General features: G+C 39.6%; 1 protein-coding gene across 2 annotated transcripts in view; it reads right to left on the bottom strand.

Moving 5' to 3' along the window:
- ARMH4 (armadillo like helical domain containing 4) overlaps positions 1 to 13,372 on the bottom strand; it is a 134,811-nt gene that overhangs the window by 112,838 nt on the left and 8,601 nt on the right. For both annotated transcript variants that reach the window (XM_086709656.1, XM_086709655.1), the window contains exons 2-4: positions 11,320 to 12,754; positions 8,550 to 8,804; positions 5,281 to 5,493 (exon numbers count right to left, since the gene is read on the bottom strand). In XM_086709656.1, coding sequence (XP_086565782.1) covers positions 5,281 to 5,493; positions 8,550 to 8,804; positions 11,320 to 12,754 — 1,903 coding nt within the window. The remainder of the gene's footprint in view (positions 1 to 5,280; positions 5,494 to 8,549; positions 8,805 to 11,319; positions 12,755 to 13,372) is intronic.

The raw sequence follows: 13,372 nt of genomic DNA, 5'->3' as shown, positions 1-13,372 counted from the left end.
CACCACTATCTCTTCAGCAGAGGAAATTAAAAGGTGCTGCATATATATAATGGAAATGCTCTCAGAAGAATGTAGAAAATATCCATGAAATTAAATACACACACACACACACACACACACACACACACACACACACACACACACACCACTCACAAAAGCAGGAAAATGGATGTCACCAAAATAGATTAAGCAACAAATGACATAACAGTGGAAGCTTTCTGTCCTACATGCGCTGCCTGACTGGCAAAAGATGTCAAAAATGCAGTTTTTTTAAAAACCTAAATATAAGGGCAGCCAAAATGGTCTTCCAAAAAGAAGGAAAAAACCTCAGAAAAGAAAAAACTAAAGTTAAATGATATATTTGGTCTTACTTTTAAAAAATCAAGATGTTAAAAAAAAGGTTAAATGGGACGTTCCTGTTGATATTAAAAATTAAAAATCTCTTGATATGATAAAAAAGGTAATATGTTATATATGTACATATAACATACATTATAAGTTTCACAAAAAAGGTAATTCTCTACCAAGTCAATTACTGTGAGTTTGTTCCATGAAGCCGATAGTAAATGGGCCTTTGGAAACATGAGGAAAGGGGAACTGTCTGGGATAACAGCACTGGTCATACAGCCCCAACACTCAGTCTATTATGCCTACAGAAGGACATTAAATAGGATCAGTTAGATCAGCCCAGAGACACTGGTATTTCTTCTTCTCTTGCAGAAGAGCAATAAGCTAACCCAGAGTCATCGTGGGAGAATCTAAACTAATTCATCCTGTTCCCAAGTCTGTCTGGTCAGCACCATGGTGAGCACCAAGTAGTTTCCCATTTACCACTAGCTGGAAGGCTCAAAAACTGACTTCCAAACATTAAGGGAGGAAGTCTGGGGGTGGGAGAGGTGAGGAAGGATTACCAAAACCTAATCACAAGATCTAAGAAATCTTTGTTTTTGTATTCTTACCTCCTACATGTACTTAGAAACCTAGTTCTTGGTACAAATAAACCCACAATTGATTTTTTGCTGAATACTGAATTGTTAAAGCAACAACCTTCCACCGTACAAAATTATTGTTACAATTTTACAGCACAGATAAATTTCCATCTTCTGTGGGAATATAAGAAAGACTAAAGTAAGTCTGATTTATTCAGAGTAAATGGATATCTTCAGTTGGATTTCTAAAATACAGAAAGCAAAACTTCCCTAGGTAAGAAATATTGAAAGACCTAGTCCATTTGATATTAGGGTTAAAATATTACGGTTAAAATATTCTAAAATATTCTAAAGATTCTAAAGATTAAAAAAACTCCAAGTAAATTTTCATAAGTAATCAGAAATTGTTAAGTTTCTATTTTGGAGCAGAGAAAGACATTAATATTCAACAATAAAAGGATATCAACCTATACAGAGATCATATCCAAAAATTAATTTATGTAGTTATATATATGCAACTAACTTGCCATTATGCTATTTTGAATAAAAAATTAGAACACTTTTGTCATGTTTGTATTTAAAAAATGATGAATGCAGCCCTAGTGGAGTTATGCTTGAGACAAGTATAATGCATTTTTTACCATCCTGGAAACACTGATTCCCTAAAATAAAATAAAAAAATAAAAAAAATAAACAAGGAATTAAAGTGTGTCAGGCAAGGTGACAGATAAACCATTATCCCTTCAAAAATCAAACTATTTTTGCTGACAAGGTAAAAAACCTACTAAAATAGGCACAAGGTGGAATGCACATATAGAGGCAGTCTCTTCAGAGACTGAGAAATGTAGAACACATCACAACTTCTCCTGCTCTCAAATGCGCATCTCTCAAGTGGATATTGCAGAGACAGAGCACGTCTGCCTTCAGAAGCCCCTGGTGAACTTCTCAGAAACAGACCCCTGATATGTGCTGAACTGCATCCCCACTATATGTATGTGTGTGTGTATGTATGTGTTGTGTGTGTGTGTGTATAAATATACATATAAAATATATAAATACACACACACATACACACACACACACACACACATATTCAAAAGCCGCCATACTTGTGAATGTGACCTTATTTGAAAATAGATTATTGGCAGATACAATCAACATAAGATGAAGTTATTGGAGTGAGTCCTAATCCAATGGCTGGTGTCCTTGTAAAATGAGGGAAATTTGGGTACAGTCACACTTAGGCATAACAGCCACGTGAACATGGAGGCAGGAGTTGCAATTATGTTGCCATAAGCCATGGAATGCCTCATCAGAAACTAGAAGAAGCAAGGGCTGATTACCCATCTAGAGGCACTGGAGGGAACATGACCCTGCCTACACCTTGATTTCAGACTTCCAGGCTCCAAAACTACAAGAGAATAAAGTTTTGTTGTTTTAAGCCATCCAGTTTGTGGTATTTTGTTATGACAGCCCTAGAAAACTAAGACAGTCAGTGATTATGCTGTAGAGCCATAAAGGAGGAGACAAAGACAGGGGGCCAAGTAGATACAATTTGAGGTTTGTCTGAGCCCCTAATTATCCCCTAAAGGATAAACATTCAGAAATTTCCACAAAGGTTGTTGATCCTTGGATGTCTGGTATCTAATAATGGCATGTCTTGCCCATATCCCATTGAGAAAAATACTCCATTCTCTGGAGAAATGCTTCTGTCCCCTAGTGGGAAAGAAGATACTAAAATAGCATATAAAAATTTAATAATATAATTAAATAAACACACATCTTTAAACTGGAAAATTGTATGTCATTTGTCAACACATCACAGAGATTAAAACTTCAAAGGTAGGTAACTTGATGTAGCACACAACCCTCTGTTCTAGTAAAAATAAGTTATCTTCAGGGTGCCTGGGTAGCTCAGTCAGTTGAGCGTGTGACTTCAGCTCAGGTCATGATCTCACGGTTCATGGGTTCGAGCCCCACATCAGGCTCTGTGCTGATAGCTCACAGCCTGGAGCCTGCTTTGGATTCTGTGTCTCCCTCTCTCTTCGCCCCTCTCCCACTCGCGTTCTGTCTCGCAAAAATAAATAAACATTTTTTAAAAAGTGTTTTTTTTGGGGGGGCGCCTGGGTGGCGCAGTCGGTTAAGCGTCCGACTTCAGCCAGGTCACGATCTTGCGGTCCGTGAGTTCGAGCCCCGCGTCAGGCTCTGGGCTGATGGCTCGGAGACTGGAGCCTGTTTCTGATTCTGTGTCTCCCTCTCTCTCTGCCCCTCCCCCGTTCATGCTCTGTCTCTCTCTGTTCCAAAAATAAATAAACGTTGAAAAAAAAAATTTTTTTTTTTAAAAAGTGTTTTTTTAAAGAATACATTATCTTCCTCTGGGTATAACCCTATGATAGAATTAAAATCCTTCACCCAAAGGTCTCAAAGACAAGGCAGAAAAACATGCCTTGAAACCGCAGGCCTCCAACACACACAGAAATCTAGTAGGTTTATCTGTTTAAATAAGTGTAGTCACTTCAGCTTCCAGAGAAGTAGATGCACCAACATAAAACTAATTGTGATGTTATTAATGTACACTAATTAAACATACATTGTGCACTTCCTGGGTTCTAGAAGAAAAGGTGTGCTTATTCAAAACCCTATCTTAAGCCCAACAATGTAGCTGACAGAGGATTTTTAAACCAAAAGGGTCTTCCATAAGCCTTGACAAGGATCATAATTTAGATCAAAAACTGAAAAAATATATTCTCAAAAAGAAGCTGGAATTGAATTGTGTAGAAGAAAAGCACTAAAACTCCAGGACATCTTAGGCAAGTCAAGAAAATTCTCACATATTTCAACGCAACTGCCATCATCTACTAAATTTAGAAAATTATTGCAGTTTCACAAGTATGGATTACTCACAAATATATTTTTTTTCCCTCTGATTTAATGAGCCCTGCCGGGTAAAGCTGTCATCTCTAACGCAGGTTAATTTGGGGAAACCTGCTTTTTCCAGATGGCGTCAAGGAGAGCAGACAGCTAATATGAGATTAATCTCAAAGTCATACGGTTTTTATCTCAATGTGGAGTGCAAGAGCTATCAGCCTCTGAGCTTGCTTTGATCCATTTCTTAAACCAGCCTTCTACTATGGAGTTCTCCACACTACTCCTAAAATGTCATGTTTCTCTGCCAGAAAACTGCCAGTGTTACCCTGAAAGTCTGTGAGAGAGTCTGCTGCAAACCTGGATGAACCACCTTCCCTGCTATACAGCAGACAAAATATTAAATAACACCACATCCTATGTCTTTACTGCATCAAACCCACAGATAATTTAGTTCCCAAAAGCTTACCTGTCTTCTAGATTAGAAACTCAGCATTACAAATCTCTGGATATTCTGCACTTCCAACCAAAAGCTGTTTGCCTGCCAAAACGCTGATTAATTAAATAACCTCTCATCATATTTCCAGTCTTCTTGTTTGTGGATGTACAGCTGTGCTCCGAGCATCTTTTTCACGCTCAGAGCCAGTGTCTTGGAAAGTATAATTTGGCATGAATTTCTCAGTCTTAACAGGTAAAGAGACTACCCATCTCCAAATAGTACAACATCCTATGAACATCCCAGGGATGGTCATAAAGAAGAAAAACCTCACACTAACAACCAGAGCAGTGCTGTGAAAATACAATCCACATTAAAACTTCTACCTAAGAAAATGTGGTGGGGAAACTTGAATTTTCCTTATAAACAAATATCCTCAATCCAGCTGGAAGATTTTAAATCATCTAAAGCACTCTTTCAAAATGTGGACACCAGATCGCATCCTACACCGACTGAATCAGAATCACTGGAAAGAATCAGGCATTAGGATTTTTTCAAAGTTCCCCCAAGTGATCCTAATGTTCATCTACAGTTAAGAACGATTGATCTAGACCAGGGGCCAGCAAGCTTTTTCAGTAAAGGGCCATATCATAAATGTTTTATACTTTGTGGGCATTCAGTCTCTGTCACAACTACTCAACCCTGCTAATCTGGCACAAAAGTAGCCACAGACAATATGTAAATGAGCAAGTGTAGCTGGGTCCCAATACAGCTTTATTTAGGAATACCGAAATTTGAATTTTATTTAACTTTTACATGTCACAAAATATTATTCTCATTTTAATTTTTTTTCAATCATTTCAAAATGTAAAGATCATTCTTAACTTGCAGGTCATACAAAAATAGATGGCAGGTCAGATTTGGCCAGGCCATAGTTTACTGACCCCTGATCTACACTGCATACGGAATACATTCTCCTTAATCTTCAAAACAACATTTGCTCAATGACTCAATCAGTCACAGAAAAGATTCTCTTCAATGTATGGGTACCTTCAGATTCAAGTTGTTCCAGGCCAAATGAGGCAGCTGTATTAACACGGCTAATGGATGGAACAATGGTTCTTGTCTCCGAGGGTGCCTCAGAATCAGAAATGGCTGGGAAAATGCTGGGTGCTTCCTCCAATATTCCAGGCGGAGTCACTGGAGGGCCCATAACTGGTGTGAACAATTCCTCATTTGGCCCTGTGATGGTGTCCATTAGATCTGTCAAACACAAGAGATAGGACTTGACCCAAAGATGATCATTAGGGGAAATGTATACATGTATTTTTTTCTTTTTAAGTAACAAATGATTAATGAAACCAGTATCTTATATACAGTAAGTTTGGCACTTAGGCCAGCTCCCTCTTCCCATAGTGCATCAATCCAGCTATGCAAGGCAGACACTTTACCTTCCAGGAAAATGTATTGTCTCAAATCAGAACTTTCTTTTTAAATTTTAATATCCCACTCATTCCATTGACAATACTATGGATTTTGCAGAATTTTAGATAGAACGATGGAAAAGATAGAAAATTTAACAAAAAATTATTAAGGGTGCCCGGGTGGCTCAGTCAGTTAAATATCCAACTCTTGGTTTCAGCTCAAGTCATGATCTCATAGTTGATGAGTTCAAGCCCTGCATGGGGCTCTGTGCAGACGGCGCAGAGCCTGCTTGGGATTCTGTCTTCTGTCTCCACCCCTTCTTCGCTCACACTCTCTCTCTCTCTCTCTCTCTCTCAAAAATAAATAAATAAACATTAATATGTTTTAAAAATTATTAAAATATATGCCAAGAACTACTTTTTCATTTTAATTTTTTTTAACGATTATTTACCTTTGAGACAGAGAGACAGAGCATGAATGGGGGAGGAGCAGAGAGAGAGAGAGAGGGAGACACAGAATCCGAAGTAGGCTCCAGTCTCTGAGCTGTCAGCACAGAGCCCAACGTGGGGCTCGAACCCGTGGACCCCGAGACGGCAAGACCGCGAGACGGCGAGACCACGACCCGAGCGGAAGTCAGACGCCCAACCAACTGAGCCACCCAGGCGCCCCATGCCAAGAACTACTTTTAAAAATTAAGCCAAAGAGTAAGAGTATGTGTCTAGAATATGCTCAATTTCAAAGCAGCCAGATTTAGCTCCAGGTTTTCCCCTATATAAAAAACCCTTGGATAGTATTATTTTGCACGTCTGGTAGATCATCAGGATCTCTAAGGTAGTTTTTTAAAAATCGATTTGCATGCTTTCCACATATCTCAACTTACTGAATCAGAATCTCCTTGGTGGTGAAGACCGAAAAACTATTTTTTTTTAACTCCCAGGATATGGATTCACAGGCTCTCACATCCATGGCTGTTCAGAGTATACATTGGTACAACCACTTTGGAAAACAATTAGGCATTGCACCCTAAAGTCAAACATTCATACCTAGAGCCCAGCGATTCAGTTCCTTGCTAATATAATCAAGAGAAACTCCTGTACATGTACAATGGAGAATATGCAAGAGAATATGCATATGGCAGCAATCAGTGTTCACAATAGCCAAACCTGGAAATGACCCAAATGCAAATTGCTAGAAGAGACTGGATAAAGATTAGATGCATAAACTACAATCTATTTTCATAATGGAACATTATAAACAGTCAAGACAAAAGAACCACATTAGGTAAATTTTAGCCATAGATTATTAAGTAAAACAAGTAAGTCCCAAAAAGGTTATCTCCAGCACAATACTGTTTTTATAAAGTTAAAAACTACTGAAATGTTTAAATGCATAACTTTATGCATTTAATAAAACTAAACTAAAAGGAATTCAAGGAAATGAGGAACACAAGATTCAGGATGACAGTTACCAGTCAGAGGAGGAAGTTGAGATATAGGATTACATGTAGGTTACTAACTAGGCCCTACGGGGTTTTTTGGAGAGACAGGATTAGGAGATATTTATTACATTATTTAAAAAAAAAAACTCAGCTAATAAATTAAGCCTATTTACTTAGACCAACAAATAATGAGAAAGAGACATGAGGTCCAAAAATAATTAACTAATAATTTTTGTAATCCCCAGGCAATTCCAATAATCACCAAGATTTGAAAACTTTGCTGTCCTTAAGATATCAGAGCATTTGAGGGCCTCCTTTATAGAAAGCACTTTGTACACATTATTTCAAATCCTTAAAATAACCTATAAGATAGGTAGGCATGGTGCCTGAGCAGCTCAGTTGAGTGACTGACTCTTGATTTCAGCTCAGGTCGTGGTCTCTGTGCTGAGCATGGAAACTGCTTGGGATTCTCTCTTTCCGTCTCTCTCTGCCTCTCCCCCACTCGCACACATGCACTCTCTCTCTCCCTCTCAAAATAGAAAAATTAGCTTCAAAAATAAACTAAATGAAATTAACATAAAAGATAGGCAGGGGCATCTTTTGGGTGGCTCAGCTGGTTAAGCGTTCGACTTCAGCTCAAGTCATGATCTCACAGTCCATGAGTTCAAGCCCTGCATCAGGCTCTGTGCTGACAGCTCAGAGCCTGGAGCCTGCTTTGGATACTGTGTCTCCCTCTCTCACTCTTCCCCTCCCCTGCTCATGCTCTGTCTCTCTCTCTCTCAAAAATAAATAAACATTAAAAAAATTTTTTTTAAAAAGATAGGTAGACATTATTTAAAGATGCACAAACCAGGGGCACCTGGATGGCTCAGTCAGCTAAGCGTCTGACTTCGGCTCAGGTCATGATCTCACAGTTCGTGAGTTCAAGCCCCACGTTGGGCTCTGGGCTGACAGCTTGGAGCCTGCTTTAGATTCTGTGTCTCCCTCTCTCTCCTCCCTTCCTCTACTCGCACGCGCTCTCTCTCAAAAATAAACATTAAAAAATTTTAAAAATAATAATAATAAAGATGCACAAACCAGGCTTAGAGACATTAAGAAACCTGCTTGAGGCCACAATACTAGTGAGGGCCAAAGTTGGGATTCAAACCCTGGTCCTCACTGTTTTCACTCCACCCCCTGGCTCCTAGCAGCCAGGCCTGTCACACAAGGAGAGAGTTCTCAGGAAGCCTGGCCTTCACAGGCCCCAGTGATGAGCCACCAGGAGACTCTGCTTTGGGAACTAACCCCTCATCCTTTTAGGCTTTGCCACATCTCCCCAGACAACAGAGCAGTCACCTGCATTTTCTGTTCATTCTCTAGGTGAGTGCAGGCAGATGGGGGTACATCTGCCTCACTCATTCTATTCCTTATTAACTCAGAAAAGATCCACCCCCAAAATTCTCCCTCCCTTACAAACCTTCCAGAGCAGAAGTAACTTCAAAAGACAGAGGCGTGGCCGCAGTGGAAAGTGTTGTGGCCAGAGGCTCCCATCTCCTCGACAGCTGAGTAACGGCAGGAACATCAGATGTGGTGGAGGGGGGCTCTTCTCCTTCCTCAGTCTTACCATTTTCTCTGTTTACCTCGAGGGTAGAAACCTGCTGCTCTTGTGTCACCAGTGATAAAGTGGCTTCTGTTTCTTGAACAACTGTTGTCATCTCTTGAGTGAGGATGTCTTAAAAGGGGGGGGGGGGGATACAACATTTTAAAATAGACAAATTCCCTGCCTTAAAAAGTCACTCTATAATTAATAAACTGAAAAAAAGAAAAGAAAATATCTATTTCAGGGTATGGGAAAGCAAATGGATCGCTCAGATACAAAATGCCAGTAAATAAATGTTTTCAGTGTTGCTGCTTTCAGGAGCGATGAATCAATCTGAGACAGAGATAAATACAGTAACATAAAAAACATAAAATAAAATACAAAACAAAATAGGAAGGTCAACAGCTGAGCTCCCTTTTATGAATATCAACATAACCAGTCTGTGAAGAAACAAATTATACAGAACTAAGTTATATTCAAAAATTCTCGGGGCACCTGGGTGGCTCAGTCGGTTGAGCGTCCGACTTTGGCTCAGGTCATGATCTCGCGGTTCGTGAGTTCGAGCCCCGCATCGGGCTCTGTGCTGCCAGCTCAGAGCCTGGAGCCTGCTTCGGATTCTGTGTCTCCCTGTCTCTCTGCCCCTCCCCTGCTCACACACTGTCTCTCTCTCAAAAATAAATAAAGATTAAAAATAATTTTTAAAAATTCTCAGAAGCATTTATATCTATTAATTTTCACATTTGCACTTCTGAAGGGGAAAAAGAAGTTAGCATTTTGAATAAAGGAATAATAATTACAGTAACGAATGTTTACTGGGTTTCTATTATATGCTACATACATGCACTGTTAAGTATATTGTAAGCATTATCTTATTTTATCTTCTAAAATGTACTAAGGGGAGGTAGGTACTAATACCATTCCATGGAAGCCATACATCATAGCAGTCAAGAATGCAGGCTTTAGAGTCAATTTGCCTGGGTCTGAATTCTGGCTCGGCCTCTACTAGCTGTGTGACCTTGAACAAATTCCTTAGCATCTCTGGGCCTTGAGTTTCCTCAGCTGTAAATTGGAAATAATAGCAGTACCTATCGCATAGAGTTGTTAGAAAGATTAAATTAGATAACACGTGTAAAACTTAGCACATACTCCAATATATCAGCTATTATTACCCACTTTACAAACAATTTAGGTTGAGAGAAGCCTACATAGTCAGTGCTCTTAACCACTGTGCTAACTGTGCCTGTCACATTAGGTGGAAAGTGAGTTAAGTGACACAATTATGACTAAGGAGCATATTCAATAATCAAAATAAGAACCATATAATCATCGAATTCATTTTACATTTTAGGCTGTATTAATACAAGCTATGCAATTCTAATACATAAGTATCAGAGATTCAATTATGCGATGAATAATCTGGAACTATATGACTTAATGCTCCAGGAATATCTTAAACTGTTATGGAAAACTGAAGTAAACTTCTTATTCAGTCACATCTAATATCTTCATGGTAATGGGACCCAACTCTCTCAATGGAATTTAACAACCAACTTACAAAACATTTTCTGGAAGCTTCTATGAAAACGTACAGTATACTAAGTCTTTCGGTCCTTAAAAACTGAACTGGACACGTAAAATTCAATCTTACCATTTTAATTCAATCTCAACACTTTACAAAACATACTACTAATTTGAAATTTCCATTAATGGAGCTACTGAGCTGATATAACAAGATGAACATATTCCAAAACAATTTGGAATGAGCATATGCATGTATACTAAGTCTATCCTTCCTCATGCTGTTATGTGACCAACTACACATAATAAAAGAAAAACATTATCCGTCAGCAACAAATGTAAGGCTCATCAGCTCATAACAGTCACAGATATAAAGGCCAAGAGGAAGTAGTACAGTATTAAGCCAACAGAGAGAATTCATCAGTATTGGGGTTTTTTCTTATTTCTAGAGGAATTTCTTTTTGGGAAAACAAAATCAAAGAACTCAGGTGGTTAATGCCGTTAAGATAAATATTACCGAAAGCTTTTGGTAAGAAATTATCAGGTATGTGAGTATTTTTTACACCTATATGTAAATAATATCCTATATTGTGTATTATACCATTTAAACATATAGCTAGTTCTTTAACATTTTCCTGAATAGTTATACATTTTCATAATGACATGTGTGAAAACTATCAGTCTGTTTCAGGGTTTCTCAGCACTACGGACACTCTGGATCAGAAAAGTCTTTGTGGTTGGGGGGGCTATCCTACGTGCTGCAGGATGTTCACAAGCCTCTTTGGCCCAGTAGATATCCTGGCACCTGTCTGTTATGACAACCAAAAATGTCCCCAAAATTGCCAAATGATAGGGGTGGGGACAAATTGTTTCCTGTTGAATGGCCTAGATGCAGAGGTTGTATTTGGTGTAATTTCTACATAAAATACATTTTGTATTTGTTTACTTCTGCTTTTCATCAAAACTTAGAGAACTTCTAAATTCTCACTCAAAAAAAAAAAAAAAACCCATAAAATGAGACCTAGAAGTAATACAACGCTATATGTCAATTATACCAATTTTAAAAAATAAGAAATTCAAATCAAAACCTTCCCAAAGTTTATTTTTGTTCTTTCTTTCTTTCTTTTACCTTTCAATGTATGTCCCAATAGTTGATGCGCCTCAGATTCATATTCCGAGATGGAGACAGTGGTCTCTATGAAAAACATAGCATCATTCTCCTTAGTGGATTCCATGAAGTCTGCAGTATCTTGGAAGAGGGTTACAACAGAGACTTTCATATCTTCCATCAAACTTGTGGGAGTAAAGGAACTTTGATCCGTGAAGGCAGACGATCGCTCCTCCCCGGGTGCCATTAGCAGGGCTGTCCCCATGTGGGTTTCCCCTTCTGGCAGCCCCAGAGCCACATCTGCAACCTCTGTCAAAGGTTCACCCTCTTCCATACCTTCCATAGCATCGTTATCTGTTACTCGGGCTGTCTGAGATGTTTCCATTCCCACCTGGGTCTCCATATTGTCTCCAAGCTTTGGGATCTTTATCTGGCTTACACTCTCTAATTTAGTGTCATCCCACTCATCACTTATGACAGAGGCAGCTGGAACAGCAGTGCTGACACTCACTGTGACTCCTGGGGCTCCCAGCGGCCTGTCAGTTTCTGGCTCAACACTCAGGGTGTACTCAGAGGTTGTGAGCCAGTGCTTGGTGGCGGTAGTCTGGGTATGATCAGCTGTCATCTGCAAAGGCTTCTCCCTATCAGGCATGGGGCTTCCAGGTGCCATGCCTGCTGCGGGCTTAGCACCAGGGAAAAAAGTTGCCCTATGTTCTGCGTCAGCTTCAAACTTCTCTGTCCCTGGATTGGTGGTCAGCATTTCTTTAGTATTCACATCAGAGGAAGGGAAATGTCCCAGACTAACTCTTTCCTGACTTTCCGTTGCAAACAACTGATGATCCACATGCTTCAGAAAACCCAGTGTTGCTTCTGTGGTCCCTTCCGCAATGGGCTGAATGAGGGTACTACTGAAGAGTTCCTCCTTTTCATCCATATTCAGAGGTGCAGTTGCAGCAGTAGGGTTGGTTAGCATGGCCTTGGAGAATCGGCTTTCAGGAGACACTCTCTCTGGCTGGCTGGACCCAAACACTTCCTCCTCCACAGGGATCACTGTCTCAGTAGCAGTGTAAATGTCAGGACTATTAGGCTGCATAAGCCCAGTTCCTACTGGATGAGCTTCTTTGTTAATAGGAAATACTTTATTTAAAGATGTTGCTGACGGCCCCGCTAACACTATCATTGGGTCTTCAGAGACTACCAACTGGGGAGTACACTTTGAAGTAACAGAGTCATTTTCTGGGTCATCTGTGTTCATCCTCTCTGGCTGCCCTGTTTCTGCAAGACCATGTGCTATCTCCCTTCTTCCCATTTTGGGGAAGGCCACGCATTGTGTGGCAACGTTGAGAAGTAGAAGGCCACAGAATGCCAGACAAATGTGCAATACAATTGGTCTGCTCATAGTGGAAGAGAAATGTGCACATAAATTGGCAGAGTTGACAATTCCAGTAATTGAGCCCTGCAGAAAAATAAAGCATATCAAACTGTCATGTAAATGTATTTTGTAAATAAGCCCCTTTAAGTAAAGTCAGAAGTTAAAATCATCTCCTTGGCGTGGTGCTCAGAGATGGTATGGAAGAGATGGCTGTTCTACTTCTCTGTACCTTTGAGAACTGGATAACCCAGTTCATTTTTCCCTGCTGAATTTTGCAGCTGATTTAACTTGAAGCTCTCTAGAAAAGGTACACATAGTTCAAGGACTAAGTTCATTGTTTCTTTAATACCTATTTGAAAAAAATTACCCTTGAAGTCACATTTGCAATAGTCTCCCCAAATTCCTCTATTAATCACATAAGCAAATGACTACCAAAATGGCAATATGTCCAAGATATAGAAAGTAAACCTTACATTTATTTATATTACATTCAGAGATCTTTCAACTATGGTTTAAAACTTATAAGACATCATCATAAAACACTGAATACCAGTTACATTCAAGAGTTTTTTAAGTAGGGGCGCCTGGGTGGCTCAGTCGGTTAAGCGTCTGACTACGGCTCAGGTCATGATCCCACAGTTTGTGGGTTCGAGCCCCTCATCAGGCTCTCTGCTGTCAGCACAGAGCCCACTTCAGATCCTC

Source organism: Puma concolor, chromosome B3, assembly GCF_028749965.1.
Source record: "Puma concolor isolate L17-30 chromosome B3, mPumCon1.1.hap2, whole genome shotgun sequence".
In the NCBI taxonomy this organism is placed as follows: domain Eukaryota; kingdom Metazoa; phylum Chordata; class Mammalia; order Carnivora; family Felidae; genus Puma; species Puma concolor.
This window is presented reverse-complemented; position numbering and strand designations above follow the sequence as displayed.